The sequence below is a fragment of the Protopterus annectens genome, chromosome 2.part2 (assembly GCF_019279795.1).
Source record: "Protopterus annectens isolate FY-2018-M chromosome 2.part2, PAN1.0, whole genome shotgun sequence".
NCBI classification, from domain to species: Eukaryota; Metazoa; Chordata; order Ceratodontiformes; family Protopteridae; genus Protopterus; species Protopterus annectens.
The window spans coordinates 35,494,575-35,521,380 of record NC_056730.1 but is presented as its reverse complement, the minus strand read 5'-3'; the positions used below and the strand labels follow the sequence as shown (position 1 = coordinate 35,521,380).

General features: G+C 37.8%; 1 protein-coding gene across 1 annotated transcript in view; it reads right to left on the bottom strand.

Annotated features, from left to right (window-relative positions):
* SERINC5 (serine incorporator 5) overlaps positions 1-26,392 on the bottom strand; it is a 1,123,885-nt gene extending 1,097,493 nt beyond the window's left edge. Inside the window, exon 1 of the mRNA XM_044063720.1 lies at positions 25,736-26,392. Within this exon, the coding sequence (XP_043919655.1) occupies positions 25,736-25,759 (24 nt within the window). The 5' untranslated portion in view covers positions 25,760-26,392. The remainder of the gene's footprint in view (positions 1-25,735) is intronic.
* Positions 26,393-26,806: the final 414 nt, after the last annotated feature.

Genomic DNA, 26,806 nt, shown 5'->3' with positions numbered 1-26,806 from the left:
TAATATTTCCTTCCCGTTGCATTTACTTAGCTAATGGTAAATCAGTAGATAATAAATTTTCAGCAGTACTAATTTTCTACATAGTTTTTATTTCTATTTTAATTTATGTCAGACCGATAATATCGACTAAAATAATATTAAAAGTATCAGGATTCATGAAATAGAATACTATAGAAAGATACCAAGAACAATGCAGGACAACCTTCAGGTTAAAACGATACTGTCACAGCAGGAAACAGCACGGAACCAACGTTGTATAAATAATTTCAGTTTATTGAAGTAAAAAGCAGAACATCCAATGTTGGGTAAGATATGCCCAAAAGTCTAATAATAAAATTGTATCTTTCATTCAACAGCAATCCGAACACAGTAAAAATCCAGTCAGTCAAGCGCTTACGCCCGGGCTCTCCCGGGCTTTTTCAAGATGCTTTTTTAATCTGCAACCTGTCTTTTTATATACCACATGGTTGCTTAATTAATTGCCTAACTATGTCAATTAAGACCAATTCTAAAAGAATTTCTTTGTTTAAAGTTGTATTCCTTGTCTAAAAACCCATTGTGTTAAAATTCCTATGGTATTCTGTAATAATGCTAAAAAGTAACTACGTTCATAACTGTTGCCTTAATTTTGCAACATATGTTTCCTTTCCTAGTCCTTGTATTCCGTTGTAACAATGTTGTCCTTTTAGAAATGTTACTATTACTGCAGTAAAATTAGATTTAGTTTTGATGTGATAGTGGACTCATTTAGTTTAATAAATAACAGCTAGCGTTTTTTAGCGCTGGTCATTTATGGGATTCACCATACATAATGTTGGGTCGGGTCGATCCTATTGCACTGGTATATTTGCACCTTATGGAAACTGTACTACGTTATGTTTTTGTTTAAAACTAAGTGTTTTTTCATCAGCAAAGCAATGTTTGATCGTTGTGTTATTTTAATTTATCATGTCTATTGTGTATACTGATAAGAACCTTTGTAAAATAGCCTCTATTCATTATTTTTCTAGTATTTGTATTTCTACTATATATCTGAAATAATTTTATATTTCAATTGTTAAATGCCAATTCTATACTGAAAAGTAAACCCAAACCAATGATATGTAAAGTTAAAAGAATAAATGTTACATATTAAATATTAAATAATAAATATTAAATAGTACATATTAAAAATTGTTTGTTCAGTTAATATTCATCCAATATATAAATAATGTGTAAATAAATCGTACATTAGTACCCAATTAATCGTTTTTAATTTATTTTATTTGATGGATAAATATTTTTTAATAGTTAATAAATAATTAATAAATATTTAATAAATATTTGAACATAAAATCTTTTATATTTTATCTTACTAAATAAATAAAATTGAAATTTTATAACCATATAAAACATATATATTAGTGTCCAAACTATTTTTAGATTCATTTTATTTTATTTGTTTTATAACTTTGCTCTTCTCTGTTTTAATACACTACTTATACTGACCTGTTCATTCATCCCTGGTGTTTTTGCAGCATTAAGCTTAATTTGCCAAACTAATTCCCTATATTCTAGGGATGTTTCCCAGTCACCCCCTCTGATATCATTTTTTACCTGTTCCAGTACTAGAAATTTTATGTTCATTTGTTTGCATGTTAAAGAATGTTTAAAAAAAGCATTTGTTTCTTTTTTTGTTTTAATTTCATGGGAATGCTCATACACTCTTCTTTTTAATGTTCGTTCTGTTTTTCCTATGTAAAAGGATAAACAGTGTTGACATATTCCAAGATAAATTATGCCTTTGGAATTACAATTGTAATGTCCTAACGAATATAACCCTACCTTTCTAGATTTTAAGTATAAGCCGGTGTCATTCAACATAAAACTGCATTGGTTACAGGCCCCACATTTATAGGTACCCCTCATTGATTTAGTGTTGTTTGGGTTGTTACCTATTTCTTTTTCAAACAAATTTTTGAGATTGTTGTTTTTCTTTCTTATGAATTTTGGTGTTAGTGGAACTGTCTTGTTAATTTCTGAATTGTTTGTTAGTATTGGCCAATATTTTAGAATAATGGCTTCTATTTCTTTGTTGTCACTACTATAAGTGTATGCAAATGCTTGTTTTTTATATTGTTCCTTGTTCTCAATTGCTTTTGTATTATTCATTGTTTGAATGTTTAAAAGTGGGACATATTTTTCATTTCTTTTTGTTGTAATTTCGTTTGATACAGCTTCAATTAAGCTTAAGGGATATTTCTTCTCTAGGAAAAGGGTCTTTAAATATTCTATTTCTGTTTGGAATAAATGGTCTGTACTGCAAATTCTTGATGCCCTAATGAATTGGCCTTTTAAAATACTCTTTTTTTGAAAGTATGGGTGACTGCTGTCAAAATGCAAAAACATGTTGGAATAAGTATTCTTTCTGTAGACACTAGATTCAAGGTTTTTAGTGACATTGTTTTTACTTAAATTAATGTCTAAGTAATGCAATTGATTTGGGTTGATTTCATAGGTAAATTTTAAAAAATTAGTGGATTCATTAATATAATCTATAAAATTAATAAAATCATAATAAGTACCTTTCCATAAAATGCATATATCGTCCAGGAATCTTTTGTAGTGGACAATGTGCTGTGCCCAATTTTGAACAAAAATAAATTCCAATTCCCAATGGTGTAAAACAAGGTTAGCATATGCTGATGCACACGGTGTTCCCATGGCTACACCTTTGTTTTGTTTAAAAAGTTCACCATTAAAAATTAAAAAATTATTGTTTAAAATAATCCCCATAAATTCCACTATTAACTTAATGGTGTCCCCACTGAAATTCGTAAGCTTAACTAACATTTCGTTGAACCATTCAAGTCCTATTTCATGAGGAATACTTGGGAATAGGTTGACTATGTCAATAGTGACCAAAAATTGTGTTTCTGCAAAGAAATCATTTTTTATTCCCTTTAAAAATTCCCAAGAGTCTTTGCAGATACATTCTAATGATGCTATACATTTTTTGGTCATATTGTCGATGTATTTTCCTAAAGGTTCAGTGATGCCTTTTGTTCCTGCCACTATTGGCCTAAATTTTAAAGGTTGAAGGCCCTTATGAACTTTTGGTATTCCAAAAATGACAGGAGTTAGGGGTTTTTGTACTAATAATAATTGAAGAGCTGTTCGTTTATTGCTCCTTGCAACAGATGGTCTTCTAAGTAATATTTGATCTTACTGTAGGCTATATTTCTTTCGTTAACAGAAATTTGTGTATATTGTTCTGTATCATGCAACATATTGTGAATAAATGCTTCATATGTTTGCTGGTACATCAGCACTATCCCACCCCCTTTGTCTGTTTTCATCACTCTTATTCTCTCCTTTTTTAGTGATGTTAAAAGTCTATTATATTCTTCTGGGAAATTGTCAGGTTCTTTGTGTTTGGTTTCCCTGTTTAATTTTCTAAATTCATTCTCCACTAATTCTTCATATATCTTTAATGATGAGTGTAATGGGGGGTTGAATGTGCTTTTCCTATATAAACCTTGTTGCTTATTCTGTGTGTTACCAAAATAAACACCTAAGTTCAATTGCCTCGTAAATAATTTTAAATCAATAATAATATTGGTAATGTTTATGGGGGTATCGGGTACAAGGTGTAATCCTTTTTTGAAAAGTTCAAAAAATGTTTCATTGATTTCCACATCTGTGAAATTGTATATGGAAAGATTGTCTTGTTTTTGAGTGGTACATGTGTGGGCAACTGTGTGGGTGTTCTTATCCTGGTTCTCAAAATGGTTTGTTCCTATCGCCCCTATGATATCAGTGGTTATCTCCTGAATCTGTTCCACATTTGCATTGGCTGGTTTGTTTCTCGATTCCCTTGTCTTCCTGGTACTTGCTGAAAAACCTGTTTAGTGCCATAATTACTTTTTTGTGCTAATCTTTCACTCCTTCTTGGAACCTCTGTCCATTCATTATTTTCATTTCCTTCCATTTCATTATTGGATGCCCCCTGCTGGTAATTTTGTCTTGTTGAGGCAATTCTACTTTTTTTATTAAAACAATATGCTGTACCATTTTTATATTCTTCTAGATCCCTTTCAAGTTTTTTTATTTTTCTCATAACTACTCTGTTGCAATGGTCATCTACCTCCTTAAATGCTTGTTCATAGTCACGCTTAATCCCACTAAAATTCCTATTGTTAGTAATACTTTCATTCAGGTTTGTCAATATCATTCAACAACACTGCAGCCTTATTTTCGTAATCATTAATCATTAATTTTAACATCTCTATCCCTGTTTTGTTATACAAAGCAGTAATTTCATCAAACAATTTTGTGCCAGGTTGTGCATTGTTTGGCAGTCTATTGCACCGTAGCCCTTTTGGAATGCGTTCGACCCTTATGCATTCAGTCAGATAGTCAATCTCCATTTGGGTCGTTTTATATGAGTACAATTTATTATTTAGTTCACTCACTAAATGTTCCAACATTGTTATTTTGGGCATTATAATTTTGTTTCACAGTACCTTGTGCAAACATAAAATGCTTGCTTGTCCATTTTTTCAGGTTGAAATCATTGTTCTGCTGACCCAGGTTTAAGTGTGGAGTTTTGTTTCTTGTGACCTGCAAATTCTGATTATGCACCCGGTCTTCCTCAAATACTTCAGTGGAAAGTCTTTTCCTTTTAACTGTCGGTTCCTTTTCAACCACAAACTCCTGTTGGTTAGGTGGTAATACCTTGTCGTTGGTGGTGTTGTCTTTAGTTAGCAATCCACTCAGTTGTGAGAGTAGGCAAATCACTTGCCTAAATTCTCCCCGTGTTACCGGCGCACTGTCATCTCCGTTGTCATCTTCGATAAGAATATTCGGCGTCTTGTTAAAATCAGAGGTTCCTACGTCTTCCGCCATGTAAAAAAACTAGTAAGCGACCAAGAACAATGCAGGACAACCTTCAGGTTAAAACGATACTGTCACAGCAGGAAACGGCACGGAACCAACGTTGTATAAATAATCACAATTTATTGAAGTAAAAAGCAGAACATCCAATGTTGGGTAAGATATGCCCAAACGTCTAAATATAAAATCTTATCTTTCATTCAACAGCAATCCAAACACAGTAAAAATCTAGTTAGTCAAGCGCTTTCGCCCGGGCTCTCCCGGGCTTTTTCAAGATGTTTTTTTAATCTGCAACCTGTCTTTTTATATATATCACATGGTTGCTTAGTTAATTGCCTAACTACGTCAATTAAGACCAAATTTAAAAAAATTTCTTTAGTTAAAGTTATATTCCTTGTCTAAGACCTGCGTGTGTTAAAAATCCTATGATATTCTGTAATGCTGCTAAAAAGTAACTACGTTGATAAATGTTGCATTAATTTTGCAACATATGTTTCCTTTCCTAGTCCTTGTATTCCGTTGTAACAATGTTGTCCTTTTAGAAATGTTACTATTACTGCAGTAAAATTAGATTTAGTTTTGATGTGATAGTGGACTCATTTAGTTTAATAAATAACAGCTAGCGTTTTCTAGCGCTGGTCATTTATGGGATTCACCATACATAATGTTGGGTCGGGTCGATCCTATTGCACTGGTATATTTGCACCTTATGGAAACTGTATTACGTTATGTTTTTGTTTAAAACTAAGTGTTTTTTCATCAGCAAAGCAATGTTTGATCGTTGTGTTGTTATTTTAATTTATCATGTCTATTGTGTATACTGATAAGAACCTTTGTAAAATAGCCTCTATTCATTATTTTTCTAGTATTTGTATTTCTACTATATATCTGAAATAATTTTATATTTCAATTGTTAAATGCCAATTCTATACTGAAAAGTAAACCCAAACCAATGATATGTAAAGTTAAAAGAATAAATGTTACATATTAAATATTAAATAATAAATATTAAATATTAAATAGTACATATTAAAAATTGTTTGTTCAGTTAATATTCATCCAATATATATATAATGTGTAAATAAATCGTACATTAGTACCCAATTAATCGTTTTTAATTTATTTTATTTGATGGATAAATATTTTTTAATAGTTAATAAATAATTAATAAATATTTAATAAATATTTGAACATAAAATCTTTTATATTTTATCTTACTAAATAAATAAAATTGAAATTTTATAACCATATAAAACATATATATTAGTGTCCAAACTATTTTTAGATTCATTTTATTTTATTTGTTTTATAACTTTGCTCTTCTCTGTTTTAATACACTACTTATACTGACCTGTTCATTCATCCCTGGTGTTTTTGCAGCATTAAGCTTAATTTGCCAAACTAATTCCCTATATTCTAGGGATGTTTCCCAGTCATCCCCTAAGATGGTACATAGTTTTTATTTCTATTTTAATTTATGTCAGACCGATAATATCGACTAAAATAATATTAAAAGTATCAGGATTCATGAAATAGAATACTATAGAAAGATACCAGATACAATATATTCCATTCACGAACATCCTACAAGAACTGATATGTTTTTATTGAATATTTAACACAGTGAATTAGGATTCACGTGAGTTTGGAATGTAAAAAGTGTCATTGATTTTATGGTCTGAACTTAATTCAGAATTTGTATTAATACTTGAATGGTTTTAGTTGGGATAAATGATGAATTTTTTTTTAAGGAAGTTAATAGTTTAATTGATGCATAGTCATATGATCAGTATAAAAGGAAATGTTTGTTTGGCGGGAAGTTTTTAAGGTCTGAGGAAGCTTTGGTGAAAGCGCTTACCTGTGTGCATAATAAAATAACTTTTATACGTTTATGAACAAGACTGGATTATTTGAGTGAGTCGACTGGTTGCCTCTCCCTGTTCATCGTGTTTGGAATCATTATAGAATTTCTTCAAAACAGTGGAGAGACGTTTGCTTTGGTGGTTGTGTTTATTCTCTTTGTTACACTAGTAAAATAGATTGGATTAACATGGTGGGGTTAGGGTTGTTGATTTTGTTCCAGTCTATATTTACATCACCCAATATGCAAGTTTCCAGTTTAATATTTGAGGAGGCCCAGGACAGGATGTCTTCCAGGGTGTTGGTGTTGTTATTTGGAGGAATATAGAGGGAAATGAAGCAGATGCTTTAATGATTGTTAATTTTTAGAAGGCCTGCTACAGGTTCAGCATTACTGAAAGAAGGGATGGGATTAGGATATGGAGTAAAGGACAGCTGGTTGGAGTAGACTAGTGCGACACCGCCACCTCGAGTACTTAGGCGGTCAGATCGAAGTGATTGAAATCCAGGGGGAAGGAGTCACTTATGTGAGGTTTTAGCCAGGTTTCAGAAATGGCTATAATGTCAGGTGAGTTGTGAGTGAGCCAGGCATGAAAGTGTTTTTTTTTTTATTTTTTAGGCTTTGGGCGTTGATGGCGAGGAATTTAAGGTATTTATTGGTGGAATTATTGTGGGACCTAGTGTGGTTAGTAGGAGAGACGTTTGGTCCTGGATTAGGGTGAATGTCACCAGCTAAGCAGAGATAGAAGTGTCTGGTAATGAAAAGGTCAGGGTTTGTAGTATTTAGTAGTGATTGGAAGAAGTTTTACTTTGAAGAGGAGGGAAGGGTGGGAGGGAACTAAAGAGGCTGAGATGTTGTGGAAGTATGTTGTGTGGGGGAGGTGGGGAGGCAGAGGTGGAGGGTGTAGATGGAAGTGAGTAAAGAAGGTGGCATGGTATACAGGAAGTAGAAGGATGAGGATGGATGTGGAAATAAAGGTTTTAGGAGTAGGAGAGTGCATGATAGGTGGGGCCTGTTGGATGTAATAGAGAGGAGGTTAAGGGACTTAGGAGGGAAGGGGTGAGGTAGTGAAAGGCAGGTGGGATGGAGGGAAAATGTTGAGGATTGGTCTGTGGAGAGACGGGGTTATGTTAGGAGGAGAACAAATGTAGGAGCACTGGGGGTGGGTGAGATTTGGGGGTAAGGGAGTGAGCCCACAGGGCAAACGGAGCGGGTCAGAAACAAGGAAATGGAAGAGCAAGTCAGCGAAGAACAATTCGTGAGGTGAGTAGTAAGCACAGAGCAGCAAGGCTCAGGAGTAAGGTGCAGTCCTGCTTAGAGATTGGGGGGGAGAAGGGAGGCTACAGAAGGTAGGGCAGGGCAATAGAGCAAGTAGGACAAACAAATATCCAGTAGCTTGATTTACTTTACAATAAAAGTATTGAAAAGTAGGTTAATGCTGCCATCTCGTGGACAGATCAGTTAACAGCAGCTAATGGATGTCAGTCAGGAAATCTCAAGGTAGGATACACCAGGGAATGATATACACGCGGCAGGACAAAACTTTGGTTCTTTTGAGTGTTAGTACAGGTTTTGCTCAGGGGACCAGTATAGCACTGGGAAAGTAAGCATTTGCTTTAGATGGATGTCAACAGTCAGGAAATTCAGGATTCAGATATTGGTACAGTTGTTTCATGCCACTCAAAAGTTGTATATATCTTATTAAATACTGCTTATCCAAATTCGGTCAATAGACAACAACAATTCACAGACAAAAAATTAAATGCCATTAATATTCTAGTCCCAAAGTCAGATCAGTCTTTTCAGCTCGTCGTCTTAGTATCTTCAGCCGTTGAATTCAAAATTTGGTTCATCCAACAGGTAACCATTTAGATGAAGCTATTATGTATCCCTGAATTACATTTGGTGATAGAGCTTCCCTCCTTTCAGTTTTGCTGTTCTTTGGATTGGTGAAAATGTGCTGCTGTCCACCTCAGGGTCTCTGAACACTGTGCTATTCTAAGACTCTTACATGCAGGACAATCCAAATTGCTGGACCTTCACAATTAAATAAAACTTCGCTCTTTCAGCTTAGCCACTAGGATTAATTTAGTAAGTGACAAAATGTAAAATTTAACATTAAGTTTTGTTTTATTTTTCCTTTCATACACAAAGTCTTTGCACACTGGGCTGTCACCAAATGTGCCACTGCCTTCTGTCAACTAGTCACACTGCTACAGAAAAACTAAAATCTTATGGATTTCTTAACAGCTGGCCTTACCTTCCTTCTCAATGCAACTCACCATATTCTCACACTTCTAGTCGACCATTGTATGACTGACTCATACATTCCAATCATCTAGAAAGGACAACTGTAATACCACTGCAAATAAATAAGTTTGCAGTTTCAGTTCCTAAGATGTGACTGTACCACCAAGAAGGGTGGAGGTGTAGCTATCTTATACAAATCTGAACTTCTAATTTCATGCTTTAATGTGTTACTCCCCTCTAATACCAATGCAGAAACCCTTACCATTAAAATACAACTTAATAAATCTAAATCTGTTTACTAAATCTAAATCTGTTTATATAATCTGCACCTACATCCCTCCAGGAAATAATATTAACACTCTTGAAAAGATTCTCAGCAGCCTTTCCACCCTACTACCTCAAGAAACTATTGTACTAGGTGATTTTAACATTGACTGGACTACCTGTAACTCTCCTAATCCTAACTTCCACATAAATCTTTATGGCTTCACTCAAATAATAAACACCCCCACAAGAATCCACAAACCTAGTAATAAAGAAGCTACTCTTGACTGGATACTTGTAAATAGTCATCCTGAAACCTATACTTCAGGAACACTTCCAGATGACCTTAGTGACCATGCACTTACCTATATAACAAAACAAAAGGCTCATACAACTATTAATAACACATTTATAACCTATTGTTCCAAAAAAACACTTTAAAGCAGAGAGCTTTCAGAACGAACTAAAGGCCTGTAACTGGTCATCTCTGAAACAACTCTATCTAGATGAAGCAGTTTCTTACTTTAATACCAAGTTCCTACAAATCCTAGATCTCCATGCCCCCCTTCGCTCTTCCCGAGTTAGGACTAAAACAGTCCCATGGCTCACAAAACAAACAAAGGACAAAATACTCATACGGAACAAAATATGGGCCAGATGGAGAGCCACTAAGAGCTCTGCTGACCACCTATACTTTAAACAGCTAAGAAATGCAACCAAGAATGACATTATCTTAGACAAGAAAAACTACTATCTCCACCTTCAACAATCACACCCAAATAACCCTAAAAAGTTTTGGTCAGGCATTAAAACTTCTCCATCCAGGACATACCAAAACTCCAGCCCCATCTTCAGTTCCCCATAATAACCCTTTGCAAATAGCAGATGCCTTTAATAATTACTTCACAGAAACTATACAAACTCTTGCAAACACAATATCTCCCATTTCCCCCAGCACTTTACAAAACACAGACAGTTCAGTGCCTCCCTTCCATATACAACCTGTGCCAACATCCTTTATCTGCAAACTCCTTCAAAAACTCAAACCTTGCACCCCTTCTGCCGACCACCTACCAGCAGAATACCTTCAAATAGCTTTCAAAGTTATAGCATATCCCATATCCATCCTTATAAACCTAACAATCATAAAAGGTAACATCCCATCCATATGGAAAGTCTCCCATATAATCCCCTTACATAAAGGAGGCAAATCCACTGATATCTCCAACTTCCAACCAATTGCATTACTCTCCCAACTAGCCAAAATAATGGAAAAATGTATTCACTATCAACTACTCCAACATCTGCTCCACAATAACTTACATGCCAACTGTCAGCACGGCTTTAGGCCCTTTCATAGTACAACTACCGCCCTTCTATCTTTTATTGACTGCATTAACAAGAATCGAAATAACTCTCTATCTTCTGCACTATTCATTGACCTATCAAAAGCCTTTGATATGGTTAACCATGACTTACTAATCAATGTCCTAAAAGCCCAATCTCTTGACCCACAAGCAATACTCTGGTTTACATCCTATCTAAAAAATAGACAACAAGCAGTGCTCTGGGACAATAATCTCTCCACACCCCTCCCTGTAAACATTGGAGTCCCTCAAGGCTCTATCCTTGGCCCTCTATTTTCCATCTTTATTAATGATCTAAATACTGCTGTTCCTCAAGCCACATGCATACAATACGCTGATGATTCTACCTTAATCTGTACTGCTAAGTCATCTATCTCTCTTCAGACCCTTACTCAAGCAGTTTTTAACACCGTTGAAAATGGATTCACCCATCACTACCTCCTCCTTAACCCTAAAAAAACAAAATTATTACTTTTTTCCCCCACTCAAAAGTCACCAGAGTTCCACTTAACAATTATCTCTAACAATGGAACTACTATTGCCCCCGACACTACTACACGTCTACTGGGTATAACCATAGACAATAACCTCAGCTATGATGATCATATCAACAATACTATACAGACTGTCAATAAAAAACTAGGCTCTCTGTATAGAATCAAACCCTTCCTCACACCACTAGCTAAAACCTCCATTGCCCAAACTCACCTAACTTCTACTATATTCTATGCTTCCACCATATACATCAATCTATCAAAACACAATCTAAGCAAGCTTGAAACTAGCTATAATAACATAGCTAGATTTGTCACTGCCACCCCTTTCAGAACCCACCACTGTCACAACCTTAAACAACTTTGATGGTCAGAACTACAAAACCATCTACTGTATAAGCAACTGCTTATCTCGCATAATATTCTTCACCACCCAAACAATACCGCAATCCTCTCCAACCTGATCTCCCCATATAGAAATCTTGCAACACTTCGCTCAGCAAATAAGCTATTAATCTCCAATATTAAATCAAACAATAAAGCTGGGGACTCACTTTTTACTAACATTGTGGGTAAAATCTGGAACAATCTTCCTAGTACACTCACGTCTCTCTCTTCCACACCACTCTTCAAGAAACATCTCAAAGAACATCTGAAATTTCATTGGCTTTGTCCCTGTTCTAAACTAGACTAAACCCTACGTTTTCCCCCTTAATGCTCTTTTTTCTATACCCCTTCCTTCCAACCTTTGTCCCCTCTACAGCTTTAATCCATAGAATCTAACCTTATTCTAGCCCTTGTGATTCTTGCCTTCTTCTGCCCTCTCTCTTTCTCAGACCTACTAATCATTTTTTTCAGAATACTGAATGTCCTTGTACTCAATTGTATTTTAAACCATGCACAGCCTGCGAGCTATTATTCACAGAAACAATTTTTGATTCTCTTCAATCTTTTTTGATTTCTTTGTATTTTGAATTTAGTCATTTTTTAAATATTGCAACCTTTTTTGTAAATTACTAATGCTTGGAGCTTATCTCCCTGGGCCTCTACTGAAAATGGACATGTATCCAGCTAGACTAGCCCAGCCAACAAATGTAAAATAAAAAAAAAAAATAACACTCTTACCACCTCTATCCAAACTGGTGAGAAAAGCAATGCAAAGCCATGCCTATAACTACCTATACCACCTTCATAGCATGGTATCGGACCTCTTCATGAAGATGAGGCAGCATTTCTTGCCTTTGCCGAAAAAACAAACTAGCCAAAGATCATGTTGCTGCATCATTCCTTGACCTGTCAAAAAGCCTTTGAGATGATAAATTACTCCTTTATCAAATGGCTTTTGCCTACAGATACATACATCAAACAAGCTGCAACTCGTTTAAGCTACCTTTTCAGTTTTATACAAGTCAAATGTCAAATCGACCCTCTCTAGTTCAAAACTGGTCCCACAAGGAATCCCACAGGTATCTGTACTTACGAATCCCACAGGTATCTGTACTTACGAATCCCACAGGTATCTGTACTTACGAATCCCACAGGTATCTGTACTCAAGAATCCCACAGGTATCTGTACTCAAGAATCCCACAGGTATCTGTACTCAAGAATCCCACAGGTATCTGTACTCAAGAATCCCACAGGTATCTGTACTTAAGAATCCCACAGGTATCTGTACTTAAGAATCCCACCGGTATCTGTACTTAAAACTACTCATCTGCCTTGTTAGCAATGGAAGCTAAATGCCCACATTCTATTGCTGTTCGACATGTGAATAACTCTGCCCCAACTTGCTCAGAAAATTATGCAGAATCAAAACAGCTCACTTTGAACTCACTACAAGCCATACTCAAACATATCTTTTATGCTAAATCTCACCAAATTTAAAGGAGTCGCTCAGCCCACTGTAAAAACAACCAATCATTCCTCCTTACTAAAGACACCCAATTCAGAAGGTACAAAAAAAAAAAAAAATTCAGTGTAGCAATCAGCATAAAATATCAAAATTAACCAAACCAAGCAGAAAATGCAGTGTGGACGGTGTAAAGTTCACTCCTTGAAATATGTGGAGGGGAGATGTCATTCTTACTGATGCCTATTTAGAAATATTATTCATTTAATAATTCCCATGAATGTTATGTTATGAGAAAATTAATGCCGCATTCATGGAAAAAAAAAAAGTAATTTCTAAAAGAAGGCAAAACAACTTCATTCCATCCTCATACGCTCACTTTAGTTTTGAGTCAAATGCAAAAAGATGTGCGAGTATACTGGCTACAAGATTATCAATGGATCAGTGAGCTTTGGCAGTATTATAGTAGAAGACTAATGTTGTTGTCTTTCTGCTTTTCCCGGTTAGGGGTTGCCACAGCGGAACTCCGGTCCGCTAATGATTGGCAGTAGATTTTGATGAACGCCGAGGTGCCAGCTCAACGTTCAACCTTCAACGAAGGCACGCCCATTTACGATTATAGTAGAAGACTAATGATTACTCAAAATGTCCAGACTTTCAAATCTGAAATTAACATGGCAAAACTTGTCAAAGACAGATGCCTGCTGCACCCTTGTTATCTGCAATTAATTTAGAACCTTTGGCTCAAAGCAAAGGATAGCAGCGAGAGTCTGCAGCTAAAAATTGCCTTATTTGCAGACAACATACTATTAACAACTACAAATCCAAATTGACACATTCCTAGAAGAATTAATATACTGAAGGAATTTGGACACGTCTCTGGTTACAAAATCACCCTGGCACAAGCCAAGCTGTGGCAACTGTGCTCCATCTCCTGAATTAATGAATACCCTAGATTTATGGGTATTAATACTCAAAGTACTTGGGGGTTTCAATAACAAAAACAATACACCAACCTGTAATGGAGAGAGATGATTCCACAAACTGAATAAAAAAGCAAAGCATTGCAGTTATTTTTTTTATTACCACATTATCCTCTATGCAGCAAAAGCAATCTGGATATTACCCTCTAAACTCTCACTTAAAAAATAGTTGATAAAATTCATTTTGGAGGGCTGAAGCCATGGGGTAGCCTAGGAAAACACTTAATGTCGCCAGTAACATCTGGAGGCCTGGCTGTATCAGACTTTACCAGATATTAGTTATCAGTTAAGTTATCAAACTTTCAACTAAAAACATATCAAGCAATAGAGAGAGAGAGAGAGAGAGAGAGAGAGAGATGATGATGATGATGATGACGACGACGACAGTAGAAGTAGGAGCCACACAAAAGAGAAGACTAAATGGCTAAATTCATTGAAGCTCAGTGAAACAATAGACAAGTAAGAACTAGTCCCACGTACCTTGCTTCAAATAATTCTACCCGAGTGACAAATGAAGCAGTGAGAATAATAAAATTGATTACAAAATGTACTAAAGACCAAAACAAAATTAGTATTTTCCATATGATTGATTAAAGATCCAATTACTTTACTCATAGCAAATGATAGAGCAAGACAGTATTTTCACATGGCTGGAAACTCATCTAAACTTTTACTTCCCGGACAGGTTAAGAATGGATTATGTAGCCATATCTCAACTCACAAAAAAAAAAAAAAAAAAAAAAAAAAAAAACACAACAACTGGTTTAATGAAAAGGACTTGAAGCAGAATGAAGTCAAGGATTTTAAGAGATTTGAAAATTAGTCAGCCAACACTTAAATCAATTTCCAAAACTTACAGTGCACCTCTCTTTCTCAAAAACCCAGTAATACAGAAAACACTTTCCTAGGAGAAATGCTTAGGAATTAAAGTATCGAGTGATGGATGGAACAAGGTTTTAACATTTCTGAAAACTCCATTTTCGGCGAGGTCTTCCATCACCTATCTGTAAGTGGGTAGGTAACAGAAGTGTTTAGTCTGAAGGCAAACTTGTAGACCTTGTTTAAAGGTACAAGGTGGCATGACAGTCTACTCCAAAGAAACCCCACAGAAATAGTGGAACTGGTAAGAATATTCTGAAGGCCAAGTCTAAGAAGAAAGGCATTTACATTCTCAGATGAATACAAACAATTTCAGAGGACCAGTGGAGAAGTGACTAAACTTTTTTTTTTTTTTAAATAACTTCACTGAACTCACACATTATCAAGCAACATGTATCCAGAAGCATCATCATTACATACTTAATGAGTTTACACATTCCTGGGGATTCAATAAACTCCATGTAGGCTTAGCGCAAAGTCTGCATGGAGTTTACATGTTAGCACAGTGAGCAGCAGTGCTAGCTGCATATGCATGCCGCACATCGGGCTTACACTAATACAAGCACAGTTTTGTGGCCAGCAACAGTGTTGTCAGCCAAGAAACTGTGTAAAGCAGCATGAACATCTGCAGACATGCAGATCTGTTTAGCTATGGGCAAATCAGTTCTGCAGGACTGCGTGGACAGCCACGGCTACCAGGGCTTAATATAATACAATGCATTTATAACACAATATAGAAAATTGTAGCCAGTGCACAGTAGTGTCCAAACCTTTTTTACGCATACTGAATAACAGTTTTGGTAGTTAGCAGCAAGGGTACATAGACTATTATAAAAATCACTATTCAGGGGGATGTGTGTGTATTGAAAAGGGCCACACACATGAATTGTAGGAATAAACACGGGAACAGGACAAGTGAAACATGGTAATGTACAGCAGATGAGGGCATGTCAATGTACATACACCACATAGACAAGACAATTGTAGCATGTACAGTATTCGCATATCTACATGCTAGAGTATGTACCGCTGTTTACACCTCCAGTAATTGTATATTAAGTGACAGTCACAGAAAGTGACATATCAATGGAGAGGATTTGCTGCGATACAAGCTTCCTGACATCACTAGAGAGGACATTTATCAAGGACAGTACGTATGTGCATATTGTGAAGAGGTGCAAAATGACTTGGCTGAATATGAACATAACGTTACCATAGGTCTCAACCAAGTGGCACACACACAGGAACCAGCTCACGGACAACAGTAGATGAAAGCATGCAGAGTCGTGGACAACATCAGATTAATACCACTAATCTCTGTCACTGACATTAAATATGTGATTGTGAGTTAGTATACATGTTCTGCATGAACACAGCTGGACAACTGTAATGATCTGGCACCAATATATAAGGGGAATCAAGTACCACTACCTGTACAAATAACACCCTTCGGAGCTGTTAAGGCGACACTGATACACCTGTAGTTTAAATTACAATCAGTCCTGGCTGGTTAACAGATTTGTATGGCATATATATGCCACAATCCATACTTGCATGAATGTAACCCATGTCAACAATGCTGTCAATGAGCTATGTATTTACTGGGTGCATCCCAGGAACATGTCTTACACATGCATCTTGTACAACACCTTCAAGGGAGTTCTGCACTGTAAACTCCTAATAGTTATGCAGCAAAAAGAATACTTGGGTTATGGGTTATGGTCAATAAGATACGCGGGAGCTCACTATGACTTGAAGTGAAAGACTTGATTAAATCATCCCTGGAAGAGGTGTTGGGAGATGCATGCAGAAGGGTGCATTGTACTTAGTCATGTGTGTGAAAACAATGGGACTGTAATGCCCTTTGATGTGGATGTCCTGCCTGTACTCAGGAGTTGTGCTACATACATGGGATTAGTCACCACATGCTGGTGGACGTTCTGCATACCATCTACAAGTATACAGCTCACATTCCACTTTGTCTGCTCGAAGGGGTGTGCTTTCTATATTGTAATTAGCTTGTGTATTTGATGCCATAATGGAACAAATCCCCCCACTTGGATTTTTGATTTACCGTGTCTCCATGGCTCTGGCAACAGTCCTTTGTGTGTGCTGATACCGTTTGCACTATACCAGTACAAGTATTGGATTCAATGATTATCCACAATTTGCAGTCCTCCACAAATATGGCTAGACAAAGGACGTTTTAGTCAGTCAGTCTTGCCTGTGACTTAAATAATGAACAGGAAAAGGCCTAGTATCCTGAGGTACAGAATTGGTCACTGGACTCTAGACAGAGGTGATTTCACACACTTGGACATCATCTGTCATGTATGCGATTCATTTGTCTACCCACTTGGTGACATAGGTGTTTACTCCCACTTGAGACAGCTTCTCTGTAATACCAGAGTGTGCGTTTGTGTCAAATACCTTGACCAAGTCAAGCTATCCAGTATGTGCAGGTTTTCCTCATGCATAGCCTTTTGCATGTATATGGGTGTGGTACACAGTCGAGAGATTACCCATGTCCTTTTATGATAAGGTCCATGATGACTTGTTAGTCTGCCTCAAATACAAGGCGAGTCAGGCATATGGGTGTGTAACTCCATGTATCAGATGATGGTCACCCCCCCCCCCCTGCTGAGACAGACGACTGTTGCTGTACACCCTTCTACAAGAACAGAAGCTGCCTGGAGGCTGTTAAAGCAGGGATCCAACTGTGTCTGGCAGGGCAGGATTTAAGTTACTCTATAGGTAATCTGGGATGTTGTCAAGAGCCCACTGATTCTGTATGTTATTATCCTTAGAGAGTGCACCAATGACCTGCTCTCCTGAGAAGACAAACTGATTAATGTTTGCACATATACTTTGGCTGATGGTCATTAGCAACAGGGGGTGAAGTGTGACACAAACGTCAGCTAGCAGACTGTCCATTTTGTCTAGTTGAGTATGGCTGGCTGCATCCACAAACAACTCTTTGTTTAGTAGTGGATTCCTCTCAATAAATCAGTACAAATTTATATGGCTGTCTGTCACAGAGCATTTAATGATGGTAGGTAGATGCATGCACACCTGTGCCATACTGCAAGTGCCTATGTGATGGTGGAATGAGAACTGTGTAGAATGTTGATCTGCCCCACAACATGTCTTAAGTCAACAATATACATAAAGTTTTACCATACCATGTCATCAATTCTCAGGAGACATATTACTACAGCTGTTATACAGGCAGCATGTAATGAACTGGCAACAGTGGCCATTAATACATTATTACAATCTGTGATATGAGCTAACCTCTTGCAGGCATACTGTATATCCACACCTCATCACAGCACGTCAATGACAGCAACACTGACATGTCCAATGTTCATAGGGTCATACGACATCAAGTTAACGGCCATCATCACATAAATTCCAGCCATTATTACATCATTTAAAACAAGCGTCATACATCTATATGAAGGAAGACGGTAAGGAGTATAGTGAGTATGTGTGCATTTGCTGGATTGCATTACATACTGCCACTGCCCGTATGGGACGTGCACCACACCATGACAGAACTAGCAATCACACATGCAGTGGTCTGGAAATGGCTAGCAAAGGTTCACAAAGGACCCTGCTTCATGCTGTGTGTCTGTATATTTGACATGAGGACATACTACTCCTCTGCAGGAAGGATACCATGTGGGCAGAGGAGGATGGTGGATGCATGGGACTACATTAAAGGTTGTCCTAAGTGGTAGAGGAATAAAGAGCATACAATGGTCATAATGTACCACCAACCACACACACAGCAGTAGACTGGGTCCGATTTGAACATCGGACCTGTGTAAACATAGAAGATGAAGGCCATGCAATGCAACAATAGGACCACCACATACCTCTGACTTTAAAGTGTCACATTGCACTTTATGGAGTATTACAGCATCACTGTATGTGGATAAGAACATGCTGGGATGAGTGTCTGACATTGCTATGGAATAACATCTCTGTAAAATTGTCTCAAGTGATATTTGGATGTACAGACACAAGTAGCCTGCTGTCAGATTAGTATCCCTATATATTATCTAGGTAAAGTAGCTTGAGAATACAGTACTTAATGCTACTGCCACAGCACAGGTTTGTTCTGAATACTGTCAGATGCATGCTATACAGGATAACAACATCAGTATATGTTAGATGATGATGCTCAGAGGAGTGCTGTGGACTCGCATGTTATAAAACTGTTACAATAATACTGACTGTTGAATGCACACACAAATCAGTTGACCGCAGAGACAGTAGAACCCCTACCTATTTACAGAGCACAGTACGTAAACCCACACCCCCACATTTATACATGTATAATATAATCTGAATGTCTAGTGTCATTACAAAGGTATACATGGTATGTGACCATGCAGTTTTGCTATTTATTTCCGTTGTGTAGTTAACATTTGGGGAACCCTGTGCCCCAGGAACAAGAAGCAGCTCATTAACAGCTAGACGCTGAAATTCTCTGTACTAACAGCCAGATTTGCTCAGAGTCCAAGCTGTTTTAGACTATCAGGGCATCACAGTCCTCAAATTACCTGCAACAATGGTAAAGGTTGTGGTGTGCCCTAGGTTTGCACTGAGGGGACCTGCAACAATGGTAAAGGTTGTGGTGTGCCCTAGGTTTACACTGAGGGGACCTGCAACAATGGTAATGCCCTAGGTTTGCACTGAGGGGACCTGCAACAATGGTAAAGGTTGTGGTGTGCCCTAGGTTTACACTGAGGGGACCTGCAACAATGGTAAAGGTTGTGGTGTGCCCTAGGTTTGCACTGAGGGGACCTGCAACAATGGTAAAGGTTGTGGTGTGCCCTAGGTTACACTGAGGGACCTGCAACAATGGTAAAGGTTGTGGTGTGCCCTAGGTTTACACTGAGGGGACCTGCAACAAGGTTGTGGTGTGCCCTAGGACCTGCAACAATGGTAAAGGTTGTGGTGTGCCCTAGGTTTGCACTGAGGGGACCTGCAACAATGGTAAAGGTTGTGGTGTGCCCTAGGTTTGCACTGAGGAGAAGGGAAATAAGACAAGATGCATAGCCTGTTTTAACTTAGTAAGGATCAGTCCCCTTTAAAGAAGCCCTACACAACAGTTCTAAAAAGAGACCAATCTGTTTTTTATAATAATGGTGTGCATCAAGACAGTTAGCTTTTCTGAACTACAGTAGGGAGACTATTGGGATGCAAAAATTATCTTTTTCTTCTAGAAAGCTGCGCATTTTTGAAATTAAAATGATTGTGGCTAAGGGTTCAAAGAAAACATTCTTCTATGACAGCAACAGAAAGCTTGCAGGTGAGAGAGTTTTAAAACATGGAAATAAGACCACTTCTAGTTGGAATGTGTTAAAAAATCTACAATTAATGACCATCCTCTGACCTGTTTAAAGTCAGAAAACAGAAATGGGTTACCCAGCTGTTGGGCAAAACCAAATTAAGCCCTGCCAAAATTATTTAAATAAAGAAAGCTGCTGTATTTATTTGCTTAAAGCTACAATAATTCTTTAGTTTGCTGTTTGCCTTTAGAGTAGGAATCGAAATTTGGTTTGTGAGACAAGTGCAGTGCACTGCAGGTCCAAGCAAAATGCTGCTATTTTTCTCAAGAACTGTGTGCATCCTAATTAAAAAGAAACAGATTTTGTATTTTCTGCTAAACTAAAGCTGATTTACTTAAGACCAGCTCATTTTCTGAAGTCGAATAAGCACCAAGATATTTGGCTAGAAGTGAAGGGACCCATCAAGTTCACCATCAGTGGGGTTACAAACAAGATTCACATTTTTTTTCTCAAGTTAGATTCCCCAGTTCACCACACACCATTTTTTTTTTCTTCTGTTGATTTAGCGTTACAAGTTACTGTACAAGTTTGGTCTTTATTTCACTACAAAACATATTCAGCTTGCACTTAATGCTAGTTTACTAGCCACACGTAATCACTAATTTCTATTTGTTAACCAGGGAATAGCACAGATCAGACCTTTCAAATTCAGCCCAGAAGCACTGCTTGGTTAGGCGACTTGTCCAGAATCACACAGCAGACAACATTATAAGCACCACAAAGTCTTAATCATTCGAGCAAACTGTCAGAATTCAGTTCTCAAATGCACTTTCTGTGCTACCGTTTGCTGTATACGGTGTAAACAGAGACAAAAGGGGTGAGAAAAGTCTAACATTACAGTACTTCTAATGCACGTCATACTTTTGTGCAGAACTGCATCTCTTGTCTACCTTTGGCCCAGGTCCATCCATCCACAACCCCTTCCACCCCATTTCTGCACATAAGGTCCGAGTGTCATGGCTGGGAAAAGAAAAAAAAAAAAACACGCACTTGAAGATGTCACTGAAACCACTTAAATAGAGAAGCGTAGATCGTTCACCTGTCAGTTTAGCAAATTATTATTTGCTCACAATTCTTACCTACAGTGTTCAAGGCAGTAGAGATGCTTTAATGTCCAATATTAAAAGAGTGCACCACATGCAAACCCCTCAACGATCAATAATTCTGCAGAATATCTAGATTTTTGCCTCATGCATTTGGTCTGTTCCTCATAAAATTTGTGGTTTTGTGATAAACACATCACTGATGATTGAAGTCAATTTATTTTTATTTTCTGGAGTACAGCACTGATATCTAGTGACCTTTTCACAATCAGCCCTGGAGCAGTGTCTGGTTAAGTGACTTGCTCAGAGTCACAGAATTAGGCAATGGAGGCTGAGGGAATCAAACCTTAAACCACTGGACCACAGGAAATGGTTTAACAGCTCCTCAACCCTCTAAGCCAACTGCCAGACTGTCAATGTCAAGACATTAGAGTTTCAGATTTCAAATCATTCAGAACAGGCATATTAATACAAAATGCTATCAACTTTCTAATTTCATAACAGCAGTATTTAAAACATGTCCATGATTGGGGGCCTTTGTCCTCCATTATTTCAGTCTTTGCCCAGAACTCTTGTGCCAAGAGGTTGAACAGTATGACTACATGCAGTCCATCATTAGCGTCACAGCTCCTTCATTCATAATGTCCACAGCTGCGATTTCACCCAGGATGGACCACAGTTCAATAATCTTTAGAAAATGACCAGAGAGAGACTCATCTCATAATCCAGCCATACATCCCTTCCTTTTACAAGCTTATTCACCCACAAAAACTCTGACCTAGTTACACTGGGTTAGAAAGGTCAACCTATAAACACCCCTCCCCCATACAAACACAAAGTCCTCTGCTTAAGCACTGTTTGAATCATAGAAGTGACAGGATATTAACTCTCATTTTTTGGGACACTAACCCAAGACCTTCCACATACTGTGCCAGTGTCACTGACATTGGGCCAACCACAGCTTCTGGACACAGGCGTTTAACTTTCCCTTTACAGCCTTACCCTTAAACACCCAGCATGAGGATTAAGGTCAAATTGCAAACATGTACGCAGAGAAAGCCTTCTGCTTAGACTATGTTTGAACCACAGATGAGAAAGGACATCATCTCTCATTTGGGACTCAAACCCAAGGCTGGCTTACCAAGTGCTTGGGTTAGAAAGGTTACCTCATTTGGGACTCAAACCCAAGGCTGGCTTACCAAGTGCTTAGGTTAGAAAGGTTACCCTTAACCTAGGTCTTTGGATAATCTGGTTTCATTTACAGTAAAGAGTAGATTATTCGAAGCAATTTGGACCCAGGGTAGTTCAGATATTCAAATTGCTTGGATAATCAAATGTATAACTGAACTGGATAAAAAACTTCTAAGATCTTGATTTTTTTTTCTGCATGCAGGAATACGTTTTTCAACCATTCAGCGATTCCACTGGACAATAAAAAATATTTTTCACACACGAGCTGGCTACAAGCTCAAAAAACATGCTCAAGCAAATATGCATAAATGTTTACATATTCAGACTTTATGATTTTTCCTACCGGAAAACTTTGGAAGGCTGGTTCTGATAACTGACGCTCAGACAATCGACTCTACTGCATTCCCACAAAAAAAAATAAAATAAAAAAAATGGGAGAAAATGCAGACTTCACATGACTGCAACTGTGAAGTTAAACATCCTCTGTGCAACATGTGAGGCAACACTAGCCACTGTGTCACCATGATGCCACATTTGTTCCTATCCTGACAATTACTGTCAGGAAAGATTACTGTTGTTAACCTGATTTTTGTGCTACTGTCATATTGTAATTAGCACTCTACCTAGTGTACAGCATTCTTTCTACATGCTGCCTGGCAAAGTTTGTTATGAATGTTTCTTAGCTAACTGATGCACACCGAAAATTACAAATTGTGCAAGCAGAGACTGTTTTAACTATAGTTACAATAGTGTTAGGAACACCCAGTCCTGAAGGCTGATAGATAATTATTAGGCCATACATTTCAGGAGTGCATAAAGTAAGTTAGCCCAAATTTCCAAATGCCCTAATGTACTGCTTGGTTAAGTTACTAGTTTAAAGGACACAGTACACAAATGAAGGCTGGGATGGGGGTGGGATCAAACCCTGTACTACAGTTGGCAGCTTATTAATAGCTCACAGCTTTAATTCTCTATGCCAACTGTCAAGAGCTCATGGCCACCGATTTATACTTTGTGTAAATAAAGTCTTCCGCTATCTTTCTTCTTCTTTCGGCTTTTCCCGGTTAGGGGTCGCCACAGCGGATCACCTGTCCGCTCATGATTGGCCATGGAGTTTTACGGTGTTGAGTTGCCAACCCAGTGCCCAACCTTCCAGTGAAGGCACACACACACTCACACCTAGGGCCAATTTGGAGTGTCCAATCCACCTACAGCATGTCTTTGGGATGTGGGAGGAAACCGGAGCACCCGGAGGAAACCAACACGACCACAGGGAGGGCATGCAAATTCCGCACAGAAGCCACCCCAGCTGAGAATCGAACCGGAAAACCTCTTGCTGTGAGGCGACAATGCTAACCACTGAACAACGTTTATGCTAGTAAACCACCTTAAATGTCATTAAAATATAATTTATTTTTACAGGTATACATGTGTAAAATGGGAAAAAGGGGTCGAGGACAGAGGGATAGGATTTACATTACCTCTCAACTGTCCCCAATTTTGACTAATGGTTTAGCTCTGTTCTTCCTAAAAGTGGTGACTTTTGGCGAAACTGTGGTGAAATACACTTAGGTAATGACAATAATTATAGACTTATTTTACTTCAATAAATGTATATTAGTTCATTCTCTTGTTTTGTCAAAGTTCCCAGTTAATAGTGCTACTAATTATTTTAAATGTGTCCCTGACTGACAGAGTTGTGGAACTCGAACAAATAACTGAGATGTCAATCCAAAATAGTAACTAGCATGACAACATAAAATCGATGATCAGGAACAAATGAACTTGTTACGGCAGTAAATAGTGTCAGGTTTTCACAGGATGTAGATGACCGAAAACATTCCTTAGAGAGAGAGACAGGCGGAGTGTGTGTGTGTGTGTGTGTGTGTGTGTGTGTGTGTGTGTGTGTGTGTATATTGTGTTAACTAAGATAGTCTGACTGTGCAAAACAAATGAAATGGAATCACTCGCCTTTAGCTGACCATTTCTCAACACAGCAACAAAAGAATTACATACCTCTCAACTGTACCTCATTACAAGGAACATACCTCATTTGGGGTCTTAAAAAGTTCTTGTTCCTCAAAGTTCCACATTGAAAGGGTCTGTAACACATTCAGGGTTAGGAATTTAAGTGAAATCCATGGTAAATAGAAATAAATCATATTAATTCACTAAAAGATCTTTTTTTATAAGTAAATCCAGCATATGTTAACCATCCTATGACATTCTTAGCTGAATTTATTAGTAAGGCATTAGTACGTGTTCCACATTTTGCCCATTTGTTCCACATTATCAGGGCTAGGGTACCTCATTTTGGAGATGGAAGGTTAAGAGTTATGGAAACAACGTATCTAACAAATTTTCCTGGAACTTGACAGAAAAAGTTCTACCACTTTCAGAACAATCAGATGAATAAATAGGCCGCCGTAGGGCAAGCATGTGAACTTATTTTGTGTTTACATGTTCCAGTTTGTACACAGGAAAGAGGATTTCAAAAAGGTTATCCGTTCAGTCTGGGGAAATAACACTAGACCTTGGGGGGGGGGGGCTGACATCAATCGAATCTTGGTGCACTTTCAAAAAATACAAGCAAGTCTGCATACAATTAGAAAGCTAACAGAAACCTGAAAGGGTTTACAACACAGTTCAGTACATTAATATAACAGTTACATAGTTGCAGTTTTAGGATGAAGGTTCGAGTCTCACGACCTGCACTTCGCAAATAAATTATAACTAGATTTATGGTCCAGTGTTACTTCACAAGCACGTCTGCTCAACAGGTCTTAATCAGCAAATACATCTTATTCCACAACACGTACTTCCAATGATAACGACATTCAAATCAGTGTAATTTCGTTGATCGCCTATATTTTTGTTCCAGACAGGAAACTTAACAGTATGTACTATTTTCCAGTTCACGGCTTCATCATGTCGTAATCCTAAAATTGACAACTGATAACGGAGAAACACAAACTTCTAAGCAATCTGTAAGAAAAACACTGCACCAGCTGTCACGCAGTACACAGATTCTGATTAAGTTCCTGAATGTGCTACCATGAGAGGTAAGCAAACGTATATCACGAATATCGGGTCTGTAACAAAAACAACGTGAGCCACAAGCAAGTGTTGCGATCCTCCCCCAGTACAGAAGCAATCAGTAACATTAACAGTCTAAAAGGATCGAACAACATAAAATATCTGTCACTGACCACTGCGATATACAAACAACACAATGAGTACCTATAAATTAAGTTCAGTTTACAGTGAAACCGAGCACCCATCCCAAAAGGAGTCCACAGCCCTTGGCTATCTTACCTGGGCTAGACAACATCGGCTCATCCCTGTCCTATCAACTGGTTTGCAAGCGCCTCCTGAACTGGGGTCCCGAGTCCACAACTTGGGGTGGGAGGGTGGCTCTAGAACCCAGAGGGACAGCGCGTCACCTCGGTATATGCAGTGTCCAAAACAGCTACCCACGAGGGTTTTCGGCTTCCTTTAGAGGTGTTTACAATCCATAACATACGAACATTACCAAGGAAAAATAAAACACAATATAAGCCCCACGCTGATAATAGTACTTGTGTCAGCAATAAAATGGGAGCGAGACCATCAAACAACGCTCTAAAGTACTTGAGCAGAGATAAAATATATTTCTTCCAAAGAATACCCTGCTCAAATCCTAGGACCACTGGGGTGGGGATTCACGCCTCTCTCACTGACGTAGAAACTCTGTACAAGGGGAGATGCTGGTTTGGTGTTTTTCTAAGTGTTTGCCCTCGTTCTCACTTCCGTTGTCGTCAGTTTTTTTTTGTGGGAATAAATCACTTCCCGGCTCGCATAGCTTTGGGATGTTTTGTTATATTGTTTTAAAGATTAGATGACCTGTCGATCGCAGGTAGTTAATTCTACAAAAAAAAAAAAAAAACATTGAAAAACGAGGCCGCTGCTTCACAGTACAATCTCAAGCTGCCCTGGAGCTCGGACTGAAAAAGAGAAAAAAAAAACATTAACGGCCGCCATTATTTTACGCTCACTAAGCAACACATCTGCTGTTTAATAAGTGTAAAATAAAAAAATACGTGTGTGTGAGACACAGCTCTCAGCCTTCATCTCCAAAATGGGGAACACTAGCATTCTTAACGTGGAACAAATAGGCAAACCGTGGAACATATACTAACCGCTTACTAGCAACTTCAAGTACTAAGGTCATAGGATGCTTAACGTATACTGGTTTTACTTCTAGAAGTTATATGAGTCACTTCTATTTCCCATGAATATCAGTTAAAACATTCCTAACACTGAATGGGTGGCAGACTCTTTCAATGTGGAACTTTGAGGAACATTAACTTTTTAAGACCCCAAATGAGGTACGTTCATAGGTAGGTA